Consider the following 18,606-nt stretch of genomic DNA (forward strand, 5'->3'; position numbering starts at 1 on the left):
TTTAGCAGAAGTCAGCCGGCCACACCTGCCCATACTGCCGCTGCGACATCAGAGGGACCGAGTCCATCCTCATCGAGCCCTACATGACAGGCCACAGGTGGGGGAATGATGAAGATGATGATGATGATGATGATGATGGCGAGGAGGATCATGAGGACATTGAGGTGGTGGTAAAGGAAATGGCTGCCCTCCGGAAGGTGTGTGAATAATAAAATCTGTTTTTCATTTTGTCTAATTTTAGCTATCAAGTTTGTTCAAGATAAATAAATATGAACAATAAATTGTTTATATTGCTTTAAGTTAAATAAATGTTATTACTATTACAATTATCAATACTGCAAAAAAGTGTTTGCACCTTTACAGATTTTTTTTCTGTTTGTTTTTTGTCATTCTTAAATGTTTCAGATCATTTATTATCATACCAAGATAATCATAGAAAATACAAAATGTAGTTTCAAATTCTGCTTTAATTTAATAACAAAAAAAAGCCACCCGACATTAAGAAGTACAATTCTTAGCTGAGCCTCTTTAACTGTCATGAGCCACAGGACACATCCAGCATAATAAAAAGTTTAGTTAAATACAGAAAGTCAGACAGGCTCTGAAGCAGAAAAGAAACCCCAGAGTATCACTCTACCCCCACCATGTTCTGCTGTCACAATAATGTTCTAATTTTGAAATGCTGTCTTAGTTTTATGTCAAATGTATCAGGAGGAACACCTTGCACAAAGTCCCACTTTTATCCCGTCAATCCTCAGAATTTGCTCAGAAGTAATCTTCAGGATGGTCTTTGGTAAATGTAAGCATTTGTGTTCTTTCCAGTCTGTCTCTAACTGGGTGTGGCTTGTGAAAATGAATGACAACTGAGAAAATAATGCTGTCAATTAAAGTGAATCCATGATTATATTTTCATGCATGGGTTTAATAATTTTTTTCTCTTGATAAATAAAAATAATATATTTACTTAGCTATTTTTCCAAATAAAAATGTGCTTGATTTATATGACAAAAAACAAAAACAAAGAAATCTGCAAATGCCAAAAATAAAATAAAAAATTCACAGCACAGGATATATGTACATCATTTGTTATGACCCTAGAAGGTTTTTGGGGTGTTTGACATTGTAATATTATGCTTAGGACTGGTTAAGTAGCAGACTTTATGAAATGGCAGCATGTGACAAATAATCAAATCCTAATAAAAAAAATATAGAATATACAAAGTTCACTCTACAAATATTTTGTCAAAAAAATGGTGTTTGTATATAATTTTGCAGTGTCTTTAGGTGGGACACATTTCCAGTTCAGTTTAAAACCCAAATACATCAATGATCCAAACAAAACTTAAATTAAATTTGTCCCGTTTCTTTTTTAAACTAATTTAGACTTGACCTTTTTTTTGACTCACATAAAATCTGAGTACTGCACATTTTTAGAAAGTGTCTGTACTCCTACCGCCTTGTTTTCTGATCATTTGTTCTGATCTGCTAACCAGTTTTATGTATGAGTAGATACTTATCAACATCAAGGAGACTTCATTTAAAACATGAATCAGCACTTCTTAAGAGGGAGACAGGTTCTCCACTGACTAATAACATAACTTTTTAACAGTTCTCAAGTTTGGACTCCCAGATCAACAGTTCTCACCTCAGAGCTCCACCTTTACCCCCAAAAAACACCACTAACCCAGACTGCCCGTCTCCTAAGCCGTTTAGCAGACATTCTCAATCTTATGATGTAAGTTTGCTCATTTACTCGCTGTTATAGATTATTGATGAGATAAACAGATATAATCTTTGTGACCCGATTTTTCTTTTCTCTGCAGGCGGCATCTGAGAGACCAGAGGCGAACAGGTAGGGCACTGCTTATGTATAGAGCAGATACAGCTTGACACTTCAGAGATGTAACACATAAACATGTAATTCTTGTAATTTACTCTTGTGGTTTTATTTACAGTAAGTTGGTAAAAAGAAAACAAAATCTCTGTTTTCTGGTCTTGTTGCACATCTTCTTGCATTCCATCTCTAGACTGAGTTATCATTGTTCATACTGCTAATAAGTTTACATTCAGCAAACAATGTGCCTTCAATGCTGTCATGATATGGATGAAACTGTTTTCACTTTTAGAAATGCAAGAAAAAAGATAAAATGCAAAGAATAATCTCAAACATTATTCATGAATAAGAATAAGTACACCGTTTTTACACAAATGACTTAAATTATCTTGGAAATTTGTTAGAAAAACAGCAGTTTTCTCTCTAATTAATAAGCTCTGTAATGTTCTTGATATTGAGTTTCATTTAAATTGTTTGTAGTTATTATTTGCAAATATTTTCATCTGGATTAATTGTTTATTTAAATTCCTTATGAAACAGTTCCGGATTCTTTGGCGAAGAAGATTCTTCTTCTTCTTCCTCTCAAAAGGCTACAGACTGTAAGTTATAACCTTGATCCATCAAACATGAATCCACAGTGCAAGATTATGTACAACGTACTATTTTAAACCAACAAAATGGAATTGAATTTTCAAACACAGCACAGTCAAACACAGTTCAAAAGTTCACATTCCAACATCTAAAACCAGATACATCACTGTTTTGATAGAAAACATATACTCTACTCAGTAAGTAATTGACAATGGTAGATACAAGAAAGCACACAGCACTAACAGTCATGATAGCTGCTGACTGCATGTACCTGGATCATTAAATGAAAGTCGGTGTCAATGATGAGTTCAGTTAGTGAGGTTGTTTATTGTGAGAACTAACGTGTCAAATAGGTGACATTTATTCAAGGTAAAGGCAGTACTCATTAATTTCAAAAAGTTTAGTGGAAAGGGGAAACAATTCAAGAAGAAGCAGAAAACCATAGGCTGCTCTGCTCAAATGACTTAAAATGATTTGCCTAACGTGTCTTTTTTGAAACCAATTTTTACTTCATGTCTTTTGGGTGCTTGTTATTTTGAACAACAAATGGATTAATGCAAATATCCATTAAATATAATTAATGATTCATACAGTCCATATCTAATTTTGTCTTAAAATCAAATCTGCAAGGTCTAAATTAAGTTTGTGCCATCTTCTGTAAAACACTGGCTTACCCACTTCCTGTTTCAGTTGGGGGGTTTGGTGTTAATGCAGGAAGTATAGCAGACCATTTCTGCTGAAATTACTGCACATTGTATTTCACATTGGGTCTTTCTTATATAATATCAGTGGCTATTTTCCAAGTAAATGTTCTTCCACCTAAAATGCAAAGAAATTGATTTTATTAAACAGATGAGAAGAACTAGATACTGTTGTTCCAACTGAAATAAATGAGCAGTGACATGCCAGAATTGATTGGTTCAAAGCCAAAACTTGAAGAGGAAACAAAAATACACATAAATAAAGACGAAAACTTTTGAACATAGTGAAATGGGAAAAAATAAGGCTAATTTAGACTACTGTACCACAGCTGTGCTACTTATGAGAGTGGCACACTACAGTGACCTATTTTTTTTTTTTTTTTTTATCGTTTGTAGGTGCAGCAGCATGGGCCGGACCTTCCAGTCCAGTCCAAGAGAGAAGACATAAAGAGATGGAGAGAGGCGCAGCAAGACTCAGAAAAGACAAAACTGGCTTCGGAGAAATAACAAGAACTATGTCCTCCTGATTGAACAAACAGAACGGCAACATCTGAAGTCTAGGAAATGTTTAACAAAGAAGTAAGAGGGACCTGAGATAACTTTTTCATAATAAGACTTAAGTGAATGTAAAAAAAAAAAAGAGGTGAGGATATCTCATGTCTGAAAGGCCATGCCTGCTGCAAACAGTTCTGATCAGAAGTTTACATCAACTCTTCATCAACAGGAATACCATTTTCATTGTGGGTTTTTCCTTATTTGCTTAAATTATTTGTTATTTTCTGGTGGACTGATAATACACCATACAACTGTAGTCTTTTTTTGAAACAAGTTTAGATTTATTTTTGGATTGTCTCTTGTCCACTCAATGTCAAGCAGATATAAAAAGGCTGAAATATTCACATACACCCCCTCTATTTTTGTGTCCGTTAGCAAGTTGCAAAGAAGCTGTCGGTTTTTTTAGCTAGCTTTATTTAGGTAGCTTTATTTAAAATATAAAACTGCTAATTTTATTTGGTTGATTTAGTGGGTAGAATTGAGTAACTAATCACTGTCCTTAAATTTAAATGAATTTTTCCGCTGCCACAGAAGCTTAATGTTAAAACCATTCCAAAATCGGTATTCTTGTGACAACTGTTGTAAAGTTCAAATTTTACACATCTGACCCAAACACACATTCAGATTCAGATGATGAAATAGTTTAAAAACCCAAGGCTATCATAAATTTGAAGATGATGAGAAAGGAGCTTAACAATACCATGGAATGAGAGGGTGTCCATAAAGATTTGAAGCTGCCAACAAGGACAAGACAAAGACAAACCAATTTCACAGTGTGACCTAGAATACTTAGAGGAGTAGAAATGAGGCCATTAAATGTAAGAATATTTCACCCCCTGTCAACCGTGGTGATGGCAGTATTATGTTGAAGGTTGGTACTGAGACTGCTGTAGCTAGTGCTTTGCACAAAGAAGGTGAAATGATGAAGCCTACCTCTAGCTGCCTATATTTCATCCAGTTGGTTAAACTTGGACACCATGGAGTGATGATTACTAGCATACATCAAAACTGGTTTTTAAATGACTAAACTTGTCTAATCTTAAACTTCTGGACTGGCCAAAAACTCAACACTATTGCTCATTTATGGTTTGTAGTTAAAGCAGGGTATTTGTCAGTAATCCAACTGGTCTGAATGAGTTGTAGCCCTTTTTTTCATAAAATGGGTGGTAATAACATTCAGCTAAAACTATGCCAATGGCATGTTGATTGCTACAAAAAGGGTCTACTTTCTCTACAACTTGCTGAGGGTCAATAATCCAAATACCACCAGGGCTATATGTGTGTGTAAGTCTAGTAATTATAGAACATCCAAAACAATTTCCAATTTATGTACACAATTCTTGGTTTTAAAAAAATCATTACAAGTGGAAGCTGAACTATCAGCTCACAGTGAAAACAGAATGATCCAAATAAATCATTAAAAGGCACAAACTAATTTGACTTTCATGTAAGTGATGGTGTGAATGTAAACTTCTGATGAGAACTGCTGCTGAAAAAGAGGAGTGGGAGATAATCCCTCTGTGGCAACCTGCTGTTCAATAATCACATTGACATTATCAGCACTTTGAATTCATCCCAACTTCTAAATGTAGTCTCGCACACCATCTTCTTTGTAATCAAATCATCTACTCAGCCTCCTAGATATAAAAAAACAGACTTGAATTATGAATGAATTAAATTATGAAGACACTGGAAGAGGCTAATTGCTTGCCAAGAGCAAACATTGGGTAAACGATGAAAATTGCTACCCAAGCCACATTCAAACATGAAAGAAAAAGCTTGTGATTTTTCTTTTTTTTTTTTTTTTCCCTTGTGCTTGAGTTTCACTCGAGCTGTTTCAGACTTATTAGTATTTACTTCCTGTTGGAAAAAGTGTTTTAAACCCTGATATGTATTGTCTTTAAAATATGTGAGAAAGTGTGTGAAATCATATAGAAAAAACTCAAGTGAGTTCAGAGACCTGAAAGAGAAGAACAAGGAAAAGTTAAAAGTAGAATAACCCATAAATTGTGAAAATAAGGTCAATGAACTCGGTTGGGAGGAGAGAAGAATTTATATATTTTTTAAAGGATTGGCTGCAAGAGTGTCTTCAATCCAGTAGAGGAACTCGCATACTTTAACATAAACTCCAGGGTAGTTGGGCTGAGCGCAGCCTTGACCCCATGACACCAGGCCGTGCACTTCTCCAACACACACCAGAGGGCTGCCAGAGTCACCCTGAAACACACACAGAGTAAAAGTGTGAAGCTCCCAAACAGATCCACATCTGTTGGTTTAGTTCTGGGAGACTCACATTGCATGCGTCTCTGCCTCCATCCATGTAACCAGCACACACCATCCTGCGCGTGATCATGCCTGGATAGGCGTTTTCACAGTCCTCATCATCCACTATGGGTACATCCAAACACTGCAGACGGGTGGGCATGTTTACTGTAACAGAAACACGGTGGAGACTCTCACAGAAACCCCAAATTATTCACGCAGTTACAGGGTTGATGTTGTCCAATTTGAATCACCTTCTTCACCATCTTTAGCAGTGTTCCCCCATCCAGACACGGAGCAGGGGAGGCCTCCCATTGGACAGCCAGTGGGTAGTGAGATGGGTGCAACTGCCTCAGTCACCTCCACTGGATGGAAGAGCTTGATCAGCATGATGTCATAGTCCAGAGTCTGGTAGTCATAGCTACACATGGAGAAAACTAAAACTCAAATGCTTCTCTGCACTGATTGCATGCATGAATTAAAGATACTGAAGCTTGCTGCTGTATTTCGCACTATGCACTGGTATGGAAGAAAGAAAGAAAAAAAGCCTTTTTATTGTTACATTGTGCTGCTGTAGCCTTTTTTGATATTCTGTTTTTTAAAGCTGACTTTGTGAGTTCATTAGCCTCAAAGGTTGTATCATGAAACTTTTGTTCAGGATGAGGTAAATCAGCCATTAGCTCAAAGTTATCTCCAGCTTTCTTATTCAAAATTCCTGTTTGGTAGTTGATGATCCCCAGTGGTTTGGATTTTGAATCCTTTCTTTTGATATGCACACAGAGACAAGAGGGAAATAACTGTGAAGCATAGCTTGTGCTTAAAGGGAAGAGACAGGGAATGTGAAGTGCTGTGATGTATTCACTTTGGGTGCCAGATGATGGTGTCAGTCTTCATGAGTTGCTCTGTTCCCTCAAATACACGTACATCATGTTCTCCCAGGAAGATCTGCATCGAATATGGACTGACAGAAGAAACATGCACAGCTTGATGCAGGAAAATACTTTCACAATCACAGATACAATGCTGTACATGATGATATCAACAGGTTCATGTATTTTAACCATGTATTTATTTTTCTGTTGGTCATTAAAGCTTAAAGATAATACAAACTCATAATGGAGTTATCAAAAAATGTGATTAATGTGATTTTTCTTTCTTTTTTTTACCAGTAAAAAATATTGTAATACAGATATGTTGGCCTCCTGAAATATTTGTCCATGTCTTGGATAGTATGTGCACTTAATTAATGGAGGCTATCAGCCTGTGGCTCTCCGTTGGTTTCTCTCATCTTCCTCTTAAAAAGGGTTTAAACTTGCCCTCTACATTTATTGCCATTTGAACAAGGATACAAATATGCAAAATTAACACCAGACAGAACAAACCATTTATCATAGCGCAATTAATTTTGCATCTTTGCATACATACTTGTACCAGCAGTGTGCGACAGAGAGCACCCACTGAGTACTGATGAGCACTCCTCCACAGAAGTGGTACCCATAGTTAAGGGACGCCATGTAAGGACGAGAGTGCGGCTCACACTCCTGCCCACCGATGATCCTTCCATCATAGTGGGGAACTGCCGCTGTTACACACAGACATAGGAGAAAATAGAAAATATGTCAAATAAAATATGTTGCAGTACCAGCAGCCTGCTTTTTACTTTTAAGTTTTACAGTGCATATAACAATATGCTCACACGCTTTCATGGATAAACAAACAAAGTGTTCATGATATTTGTGTGCATCCTTCTGGGTGCATTACAGCATATTTACCAGCAGCTCCAATAAGCAGCAGAACATAGAGCGGTCTCATGGTTTTAAAAGATCAGAAGTATCCAGGCCCACAGTGGATCATATATATATCCCACTAGTCTGCTGTGCTCAGCCTTTTTCAGCCTTCACTTTTTTTCTTTTTTCTGTGAAACTGCATTATCTCTGAGTTTTTAGATTTGTTGCTGAATGTTTAACCTCTAAATCTGTTGTCTTATCATTCACTACATTTCTTATTTGTCCAGCCCAGCCACACCACAGCACACCCTCTAATGTCATCTGTATATCTTCTCAAGGTTTTCACACAATTAACTACTATTAGTTGTTTTGGGGATTTCCCAGTAAGCTAATGAATGTTGCAATGCTTATAAAAATATAAATAAAATATACATTTATAAATAAAAAGCTGTCACAGTCAAAATGTTTAAATAAAGGTTGTGGCAAAAGAAATGAGTAAATAGTAAAAGTGCTGGTGTGTGGCTGTGGTTTAGGTCATCATTGAGTAACGCTTTAAAGCTTTAAAAGGTGAGAAAAAAGCCGTCTGTGGTCTGAAGCAGCAAAATGACTAAAAATGTCTCTTTGTTTCACCCAGAGAAGTTAGTCAACAATTTTATGAAAAAACTAAACAGATATAAGCAGTTGGCATATTTTCAAAGTATATATTGTATGTTGTTTTTACCTTGTTAAGATAATTCCTGGCTATGTTTTTTTAAAAAAAATTAAAAAATACTCACAGACCGAGTTGTAGAGATCAGGGTGGATGTGAATGAGGGTGGAGGTGACAAGATGTCGAGAAGGAGGAGGGATCCAATGGAGGTCACATAAATGCAGAGGCAGCAGGTCATCCACATTTACTCTGGTTGTAGAAAGTCAAGAGTAAACCACAAAATGAATGTCATTTTTTTCCTGCTCCTGGGAGCTGCAGGTAAAGTCTTTGCAGTATCTCAACATGATTTATGATAAAGAAATTTGCAGAAACTTGAAGAAGATGTGCATTTTGCTGATGTCACAGCTGCAGCCACCCTGGATGACAAGATAGTGGGAGGCTACCAGTGTGAAGCCCATTCTCAGCCCTGGCAGGTGTCCCTCAATATCGGCTATCACTTCTGCGGAGGCTCTCTTGTTAATGACCAGTGGATCATCTCTGCTGCCCATTGCTGGCAAAAGTGTGTACTACACCCACAACACACAAATGCCTCAGTTTAACTCTTCAGAATGAAAATCATTTATTGCTTGTCTCCTTTTCAGCCCTTATTCACAGATTGCCATTTTGGGTGATAATCATATCTGGATGCATGAAGGTACTGAGCAGTTCATGGCTGTTGATGCCATCTACTGGCACGAGAGTTACGATTACCAGACCTTCGACTATGACATCATGCTGATGAAACTGGCACATCCAGTGGCTATCAATGAGTTTGTGAAGCCTGTTGCTCTGCCCAAAGCCTGTCCCACACCTGGAGACATGTGCATGGTATCTGGATGGGGGAACATCTACACTGATCAAGGTGAGATGTGCCTTACTTTGACAAATAATCTGTTGTTTTTGTTTGTTTTTTCTTCTAATCTCAGATGTATTACTGGCTTCAGTCACAGCAGGAGTAGCACATGAATAATGTTAAATTATACTCACTTTTGCATATGCGCAACACCTTTCTATGAAATTACGCAAAAGCTTCAGTCATCTTTGCTCTAAATACTGCAGTTTTAACAATTATCATGCATATCTATCTACCTACCTATTTAACTGTGTTTCTAAGTAGTGCATAATAGTAAAATGAAAGAAAAATGCTTGATATTCTATCAATTATTTTAGAACCTATACTTGAAAATATGGCACATGTTTATATTTAGTCTACGTGGGAAAATTCCCATTCTTCTTTGCTGAACACACCAGCTGCAGTGCAATGGAGCTCAGTTATTTCTGCCACTTCCATCTTTCACCAAAGAAATTGTGTGTTTAGAATGCATTAGTTACTCCCACAATTGAATTATAGAGAGACCATAAAATTTGGTTTCAACAGCATTAAATGTCCAACATTTCCTTTCACTTTTTTGATGTTTCATTACATTAAATTTAAGTACAATGCATTTAATTTGTGGATATAACACTACAAAATGTGGAGTAACTCAAGGGGTATAAATAATTTTGCACTTACATATCAACGATGTCACAGAGATTTTTCTTTCAATAAAATAAATAAATAAATAAATAAAAAATGTTTATTTCATCTTCTCTCAAATTACAGTGTTCAACCCATTTTACCTCCAGTGTGTGGAAGTGCCCATATTGTCCAATAAAGAATGTGAGAACTCCTACCCCGGCATGATCACTGAGCGTATGGTGTGTGCAGGATATCTGGAGGGAGGCAAGGATGCTTGTCAGGTATTTTATGCACAATTGCACAAAAATGGATCGACTGTTGAACTCTTCTGAAGGATTTTTTTCTATTTTCCACCTTACTCTGTCCTGCTCAGGGTGACTCCGGTGGCCCTCTGGTGTGTAATGGAGAGCTGCAGGGAATAGTGTCTTGGGGTCAGGGCTGCGCTCAACCCAACTACCCGGGTGTCTACACCAAAGTTTGTGCTCTCATGCCCTGGATCAACGAGATTCTTTCCAGATACAGCTAAGGCTGTGATCTCATTTTATGGAACAACAGGAAAAAGAGGAAATGAGGGGAAATAAACAGAGGCAGAAATAATGAGGAGGATGTTGAAGGTGGTTCAGAAAAAAATTAGCAGCATAGCAGAAAAGCTGCTATTGGTAGAAGGAATCATCTAAAACCAGTGAGATTCAAATATACACCAGAATGGCTGAATTAAGCCAACTGTAAACAAAATATGCATATCTCCATGGTGGTCTTTTGATAAACAATAGCGCTGCTTTTTTTTCATTAATCTGATTCATTTTAATCTGTTTTGACAATATCAAAGAGAAACAGTTTTATCTCTACCAACAAGAAGTTAATTATTTCCTTTTAAAAAAAATACTTGTGTGCTCAAATCTATATGCATGCATATGATTTTTTTTAAAAATACATATTTGGTATCAGAAGATCACTTTGAATTTATTTTTTGCTAATTTTGGGACATTTTACCAAACAAGACCCACAATATTCTGCTTCTGCAACATCCATAAAGAGAAAAAAATCCATCTGTCATTTTTTTTCCCACCCTTTTTGCTATAAGTGGAGTCTAAAAGCCTTCTACTTTGAAGCTTTCCTCAACCAAACAAATAAAGATAAGTGCTGCTGTCTGCGCTCTATTTCTGCATGCACCCTCTTTCTAGAATGTTCCAATAAGTGTAAGCTGAAAAGTGCATCATGTCCAGGATTATTATGTATGCCTTGCAACATAAAATTAGTCTTGATTTTACTTTGCTTTCCTCAGTTTCCATTATTTTTAATGCAACATCACAAGAATGAGAACAGATGGTATACAACCTAATATATCAATATTAGCACACATTATTTTAACCTTCACTCCTGAGTTCCTTTCACTGCTGAAATATTGATCAGAAAAAAGATTTCAGTAGTGAAATGTAGGAGGTTCACTTTTTTGTGAACCTCCTAAAACATGTCAGAGATACTCAATAAAGCACAATAATTAATGGATAAATTGCAATAAGTTTAATTTCATGCAATATTAATTGTGTTGCAGCAACACCTAAGTAAGTGGTGTTTTTTTCATGACAATCTTTTTAATTCATAAGGGAAATAAACAATAAAACATTGTTTAAATCTACCTCGTCATTTAGTAAAAAATTATTAAACGAATATGAAATGAAAAGACTGAAACCACAATTTCATGTCCACCATGATTAACTATAAAGCACACTGTTTGGCTCACCAGTCACCAATTTTGAATTACCTTCTTTTTCATAAGGTTTGTTGAAGCTGCTCTCTCTGCTACCCTGTGATGGACAGGGTAGCATCACAGGATACAATGCCTGGGAGGCAACCTGTCGTTGAAGAGAAGCCACTAACGGATGTGATCCTGTCCAGGGTGTCCATCACCTATCCAGGGTGATGGACACCCTGGACAGGCCACCAGTCCATCGCAGGGCCACTGTAAGAACCATTATCCACAAATGAAGAAAACATGAAACATTGATGAAATTAATTCAAATCAGTATATCTACAGCACCAACTCACAACACACTTCATCTCAATGCACTTTACAAAAAATATATATAGTTCATTCAGTCCAGTCATAAATCCATTCTAATTAACCGTAGTTGTCAAACAATGCAGTCAACACTTACACACTTACACTGCATAGATGACTCTTAACCTGAGGCCCCAAAACACCCAACAACATTTAGAACCCTGCAGATTTCACAAGCTTCAGTTACAGTCATTAAGAAACAACATTTTTCTAAGGATATGAAAAATATATGTATTAGGAAAGTGCAAAAACAAAAAAATGTTGTTCTATTATTTTTAATTTTTTTAGTTACTGTACTGGATTTGTGTGAGAAGTTTACCCTACATTACACTCTTTGCAAAAAGGTATTTATATGTTTAGATTTTTTATACTATAGCCTGTTGTCACAAAGAATTACAAACCTGTCCTGAAAAAGCTACGGGAATAATATTGACCTATTCTCCAACTGGAAAAATTTCAATTCCACAAAGGAGAAAAGAAAATTAACCTGGACATGTGTTTGTTGCATTTATTTTACTGCTCTGAGTGTCATATTGAACATATTATGTTAAACTGTGTGGTCCAGGTGAATAGATTGGATCACTTAGTTGGCCCTGGTACTCTACAGCCAGTTGTTAAAGCTATTTAATTTGTGAATATAACACTACAAAATGTGGAGTAACTCAAGGGGTATAAATAATTTTGCACTTACATATCGGCGATGTCACTGAGATTTTTCTTTCAATAAAATAAATAAATAAATAAAAAATGTTTATTTCATCTTCTCTCTGTTCTCCCAAACACATTTTATTCTCCTAAAAGAGAATAAAATCAGTGAAAGATCAGATAAAGTTCAACCTTACTTTAATTCAAATATTTCTTTTCTGGTTGAAAGTTACCCTGGTAGTTCTTCTCTGAACATCCAGTACCCCAGGATGCAACACCCTGCAGCTCACCGTTGCACAGGAGGGCCACCAGAGTCAATCTGGGGACAAAGTGTTTGGATTCAGTTTGAAATTCTAATAGAGCTCAACGTGGATTACTAAGTGTTTAATATGCTGATTCATAAGCCCATTTAAATACCTGGCAAGTGTCCTTGCCTCCCTCCAGATATCCCGCACAGAACACGGAGGTGTTGATGATGCCAGAGTGAGTTTCTGCAGACACTACAGACAGGACTGGGATGTCTACACACTGCAGCTTGGAATCATCAACAGCTAAAGAACAAAACAAATCTGAGGATGCTTTGAGGATGCAGATTCTTCGAGTTGCTGGCCTAAAAGTTGTGGTTTTCATTCCCACCTTTGGCATCTTGTTGTTTACTTCTTGGTTATATGGTGTGGTTGGTCCAGGGCTATCTAATTTACAGTGGATTTAGACCTGAGGGTGCTTGTTTTGGTAGATTTGGTTTCCAATCAGCCATCCTAATCCCAAAACAGAGAGGAGGCCGAAAGCACTCTCTCTATGTACATATAGATATATTTATTTATTTATTTCTCTCTCTCTCTATCTGTCTACTCTATTTATTTATTTATTTATCTGCATATTTCTTTGGTTTGTTCATACTTACCCCTTAATGAGACTGGTGTAGGTACGTTAGGTCTGTCAAGACAGGAGTCTGAATACATTCAGTATTTCTTGCAATTCTTGTTTGTTTTTTCTCAACATAAGTTTTCAGATATGTAATTTGAAAAATGTGTAATGTAAGTTTGAAAAAAATATGAGAATGGTACATGTATGTAGTAAGCTTACCAGGGTCTTCAGCCAGACACTTTGCACGTGACACCCACAGGAGCACATCTGGTTGGCAGAGCCACTGGCTGCACGTACTTGTTGAAGGTGGCAGGTCTGCTCAGCTTCATCAGCATGATGTCATTGTAAAATGTTTGAGGGTTGTACTGGGGATGAGGGACGACAACAGAGCTGCTGATAAACTGCTCGGTTAATTCATGGACCTCAATGCTGTGCTCTCCAAGGTGCAGTTCAATGCCACTCCTAATCATTTTAATGGAGCAATGTGGTGTAAAAACACACAAAATGTGCCATTAAGGGCAAATATACTGTAAGTCAAATAAACTTTTCATTTTAAAGGAACAGGACAATAGTCCATTTACACAAAGTTGCAGTGAGCTGAAGACACAGCCCAGTTTTCATTGACCAGAGAGCCACCACAGAAGTGGTAACTATAGTGCAGAAAAACCTGATGGGGTTGACACTCATACCCCCCAACGATTTTGTCGTCATTGAAGGTAACTGGAATAAAACAAGCAACTAGTAAAGTTTTGTGTCTTTACTAGCTGTCAAGTAGTTACTAAATCTTATCTACTAAATTAGGAGTACAGATACAGTACAGACCAAAAGTTTGGACACACCTTTTAATTCAGTGAATTTCCTTTATTTTCATGACTATTGACATTGTAGATTCACACTGAAGGCATCAAAACTATGAATAACACATGTGGAAATATGCACTAAACAAAAAAGTGAAAAACAACTGAAAATACCCCTTATATTCTAGTTTCTTCAAAGTAGCAACCTTTTGCTGTGATTACTGCTTTGCACACACTCTGCATTTTCTTGATGAGCTTCTTAATGACTCCAGACGAAGTTCTCACCTGAAATGGTTTTCACTTCATAGGTGTGCCCTGTCAGGTTAATAAGTGGGATTTATTGCCTTATAAATAGTCATGAAAATAAAGAAAACCCATTGAATTAGAAGGTGTGTCCAAACTTTTGGTCTGTACTGTATATTGTATAAGGTTTATCGGTATGACAGAAGACACCCACAAGCAGTTCTGATGAGGAGAAAGAAGAGCAGTGACTTCATGGTTCCTTCGTGTTCTCGTTGGGGAGAGGATTTCACTTGAAAACATGCTTTATATTGTTAGGGACAACTGCCTCAGCTGTCCAAGAATGCTCTTTAAACACATATAGTATATGTGGGCGACTCATTCCAAATATTACCGAAGAAGAGGTGTGTAAGTAAATTTTGAAAATTGCATGGAAAAGTTAATCAGTCAGTCCCACTATTTACTAAGCACAAAAGTATGTTAACAAAAAACTGGTCATTTTAACCTCTCTGTTTGGATGTTAAAAACAGTTTTAACACTCCAAAGTGTTAGAAACAGTTTGGTGCAAAAATGAAAACTATAGTATTACAATCTGATTAATACCAACAAAAAAAGATAAAAACACTGACTATCCACAGTTATTGCTGCATTTGTATTCATAAAGAGGACAAGGTAAACAGAAAATAACATTAATTCAAATGCGAAATCCTAAATTAGATGAATATGTAAAATCAATATTGCTTATTTTTTTTGTTAGTTTTACATTGCCAGAGTGTTAATGTTTTACCAACTCTATTTTTAGACGTCTCACAGCTGTGCGTTTCCTAGCCGCAAATTCCGTCATGGAGGTTTTGACATCCTTGTAAAGTTTATTTTTCTTTCCAAATGTCATTTGGAACAGTGATATAGATATATAATAGAGTAAATAGTAATGCTACATGCCAAAAAATATTGAGGCACAAAGATCATATTGAAGTGGAGAAATGCAACTATTACGACTCTCAGATCCTCAGTTACTTTCATATTCACCATCTTTCTCTCCTCAAAACGATTCTTTGAAAGTTCCATTAAAAGAATGGAAAAAGAATTATTTTCTGCATATTGTTTGTGGAGTCTGTAGATATTCCCATCAAGTAGAACAGATGGAGTTTTCACATTAGGCCTTCACTTCCAAGGCAGTAGATCCAGTCTGTGTCAGTATTAAGCACTAACCCAGTTGTTGTACCACCATAAAGATTTTTGGCACAATATTGTTATTGTTTTCTTGAAATCCATCAAATTAATTCATCAAACTTTCATTTTTCCACTAATTGATAAGAAAGACATTACTGTGGGGAAAAATGTGTTCATTTGCTCAAATCTGTGTGTCAAACATTTGTAGATTTTCACCATTAGTTTTTTAATACTCTACTTGATTACATTTGACTGATATTACTGATATTAATCAATTAATTAGATGGCATGTTTATAGCCCAACAGTGTAGAATGATGAACATAAAATGTTAAACATTAAAAATATCAGCACTGAATATTGAGAAATTACTGAGTAAGTGTGATATGTTAAAGCTATGTTGAAAGTTCATGTAAATGAATCCTTATGATGTATATTTTTACTTAAAAACAATAAATTATACAATAATTATTTGTGAAGATGTGTTACTTGGTCAAAATTGGTGCAAAGAAGTAACAGATTTTGTGATAATGAGAGTGTCATTCTACAAGAGTTGTACTTTTCCAAAGATTTCCAAATAAATGTGTCTCCTACAGTTTCATGGTTAAAGTGAATCTGTGTTAATCTGCTTTAAAATAATTAAAACCATATAGAGAATATATTTTAATTTTCAATTGGATATCTGAAGGCCAACCTTCAACACACAAAATGTTTGTTTTTCCAACATTCAGAGGTTTTGTTCTGGAAGCTGGTTGGTCACAGATAACAGTGGGAGGTTTCCTCATAAGAAAAGTCAAACCACCTTCCTATATAAACCAGGACTCCAGACGAAGTTCTCTCATCAACAAGATCACTCTGCAACCATGAGGTCTCTGGTGTTTGTTCTGCTCATTGGAGCTGCTTGTAAGTTTGTCTTTTTATTAACATTGAATAAACTACTAAACTGAGTTTAAACGTGTCTAGTTTAACACTGGATTTCATTTGTTTGTGTCTTTAGTTGCCTTGGATGACGACAAGATCGTCGGAGGGTATGAGTGCACACCCTACTCTCAGCCCCATCAGGTGTCTCTGAACTCCGGCTACCACTTCTGCGGTGGCTCCCTGGTCAACGAGTTCTGGGTTGTTTCTGCTGCTCACTGCTACCAGTCGTAAGTTCTCAACATCCCTCTGGTCTCATGACAGAAAGTCAGATTTACTTGGATTAGCCATCTTGTGTGTGTTTGTTCTCACACTCTGTTGTTAAACTCTTTGCAGCCGTGTTGAAGTGCGTCTGGGAGAGCACCACATCGGCATCACTGAGGGAACTGAGCAGTTCATCAGCTCCGCTACTGTCATCCGTCACCCCGGTTACAATAGCTTCACCATCGACAATGACATCTTGCTGATCAAGCTCAGCAGGGCCGCCACCCTCAACGAGTACGTTCAGCCTGTGTCTCTGCCCAGTGGCTGTGCTCCTGCTGGTACCATGTGCAAAGTCTCTGGCTGGGGCAACACCATGAGCTCCAGTGAGTAACATCTAAATGCTGATTCTCAGACTTAAAGAGTGCTTTAACATCTGATTTCCTCTGGCTTATATTAGAGACTAATATGATGTTTTGCTTTACACAACTCAGCTGATGACAGGGACAAGCTGCAGTGTCTGGACATCCCCATCCTGTCTGACAGCGATTGTGAAAACTCCTACCCTGGAATGATCACCGATTCCATGTTCTGTGCCGGATACCTGGAGGGAGGGAAAGACTCCTGCCAGGTAAGGAGCAATTTAGATCCATATTCAAAGATTTGAACAGGACACTTCAGCTGTAGTTCCATTAATGTTGGAAATATCTTTCCAGCAGTTTATCACTTATTTACAATCATTTTCATCTGCTTTGTTGTCAGGGTGATTCTGGTGGCCCTGTTGTGTGCAACGGTCAGCTGCAGGGAATTGTTTCCTGGGGCTATGGATGTGCTGAGAGAGACCACCCTGGTGTCTACGCCAAGGTAAAACAAAATTTTCTTTGCATTTGAAATTATTCAGAAACATACTAGGAAAAGTTACAATTCGTTTGGTTTATTTTTTAAAATACAAACTCCTTGTCCTAATCTGTTTTACTGTCCTTTTTTCACAGGTCTGCCTCTTCAGTGATTGGCTGGACAGCACCATGGCCAGCAATTAAACTGGTTCCTTCTATAGCCATCTGATGCTACTGTTTGTCTATCATCATCCTGAACACCATGCAGATACTTTGACACCAATAAATAAATCATAGAATCTAATATCTTTTGGCTTTGTGTCATCTTGTGTCTTTCTTTTCCTACATGTTGCTGTTCCCACATTTTATGCACAGCTTTGAGATAAATCTTAACATAACAGATGTCATGATGCTGAACATTTTCCACTGGTTCTGCAAGAAACACCTCTATGGTTCTACAGCAAAATATCATCTTAAAAATCAGTACATTTCTTATTATTGCCATGGAAGAACAAGAATTACTGTATAATAAATTTATTACATGGTAACTAGAAAAAACAGTCGTAGCTGTATTGAGCCATAGGATCTGGGTAATAGCACTGGCTGATAGACTGATTTGTTCAGTGTTTATATATTTGTTTTAATTATGACTCTTAGCATTTCCAAAAGGAGAGTTTGAGGTGAATCTTTCAGTTATCACATTTCTCTGCAATGCAATCAGCTCCTACTTTTTGTCTGTGAGGAAGACACCTTGCCTGTAAGATGTGGCTTGTATATTTTTTGTTTTTGATAAAGCTATTTTTTTAAAGACTTAGGACAGTCTGAGATTTCTCTCTTCTTATGCTGATATAAGCTTCAGTTGTTGGAGGATATACTGACAGCCATTTCTTTCTCTGCTTTTTTCTCCTACCAATATCCACTTATGTCTTGTCTGCTATCTGCAAACCTTACTAGATTTACCTTTGGGTTTTTTCTGAGTTTAATTCTATTTGGTCCAGTATTTTTGTTTAACCTATGACGATGAACATCAGTAGAGCTAGTGCTATCGATAT

The 18,606-nt window shown here is 36.8% G+C and overlaps 4 protein-coding genes across 12 annotated transcripts in view; 2 read left to right on the top strand and 2 right to left on the bottom strand.

Moving 5' to 3' along the window:
• Nucleotides 1-7,133, top strand: part of cblc (Cbl proto-oncogene C, E3 ubiquitin protein ligase) — a 26,837-nt gene extending 19,704 nt beyond the window's left edge. For 7 of the 8 annotated variants that reach the window (XM_032557687.1, XM_032557689.1, XM_032557682.1 and 4 more), the window contains 5 exons: nt 6-197; nt 1,610-1,735; nt 1,824-1,852; nt 2,375-2,433; nt 3,523-7,133. In XM_032557687.1, the coding sequence (XP_032413578.1) occupies nt 6-197; nt 1,610-1,735; nt 1,824-1,852; nt 2,375-2,433; nt 3,523-3,653 (537 nt within the window). In that variant the 3' untranslated portion in view covers nt 3,654-7,133. The remainder of the gene's footprint in view (nt 1-5; nt 198-1,609; nt 1,736-1,823; nt 1,853-2,374; nt 2,434-3,522) is intronic. The other variant, XM_032557688.1, reaches the window with a different exon arrangement.
• LOC116716828 (trypsin-like) lies at nt 5,719-7,893 on the bottom strand. Of its 2 annotated transcripts, none has more exons than XM_032557707.1 (6): nt 7,716-7,893; nt 7,369-7,525; nt 6,806-6,904; nt 6,198-6,364; nt 5,975-6,111; nt 5,719-5,898 (listed from the first exon to the last, which is right to left on the bottom strand). In XM_032557707.1, the coding sequence occupies exons 1-6, from the start codon at nt 7,753-7,755 to the stop codon at nt 5,734-5,736; spliced, it is 765 nt and encodes a 254-aa protein (XP_032413598.1). In that variant the 5' UTR covers nt 7,756-7,893; the 3' UTR covers nt 5,719-5,733. The 2 variants fall into 2 exon arrangements, with proteins under 2 accessions (XP_032413598.1, XP_032413599.1); XM_032557708.1 differs by having other exon boundaries at nt 7,640-7,732.
• Nucleotides 7,894-8,585: 692 nt separating this feature from the next.
• On the top strand, nt 8,586-17,858 carry LOC116716425 (transmembrane protease serine 9-like). The gene is made up of 13 exons (XM_032557259.1): nt 8,586-8,637; nt 8,725-8,878; nt 8,961-9,220; nt 9,962-10,098; nt 10,191-10,338; nt 11,717-11,782; nt 12,950-13,007; nt 16,288-16,502; nt 16,597-16,747; nt 16,854-17,104; nt 17,213-17,349; nt 17,481-17,582; nt 17,711-17,858. Exons 1-13 carry the CDS (start codon nt 8,601-8,603, stop codon nt 17,756-17,758), a joined length of 1,764 nt encoding a protein of 587 aa, XP_032413150.1. The 5' UTR covers nt 8,586-8,600; the 3' UTR covers nt 17,759-17,858.
• On the bottom strand, nt 12,692-14,685 carry LOC116716831 (trypsin-1-like). The gene is given in 6 exon segments (XM_032557713.1): nt 12,692-12,825; nt 12,827-12,843; nt 12,942-13,102; nt 13,624-13,853; nt 13,973-14,111; nt 14,646-14,685. Coding segments are annotated over 6 exon segments (690 nt in total). The 3' UTR covers nt 12,692-12,722.
• Nucleotides 17,859-18,606: the final 748 nt, after the last annotated feature.

This window comes from Xiphophorus hellerii, chromosome 3, assembly GCF_003331165.1.
Source record: "Xiphophorus hellerii strain 12219 chromosome 3, Xiphophorus_hellerii-4.1, whole genome shotgun sequence".
Taxonomy (NCBI): domain Eukaryota; kingdom Metazoa; phylum Chordata; class Actinopteri; order Cyprinodontiformes; family Poeciliidae; genus Xiphophorus; species Xiphophorus hellerii.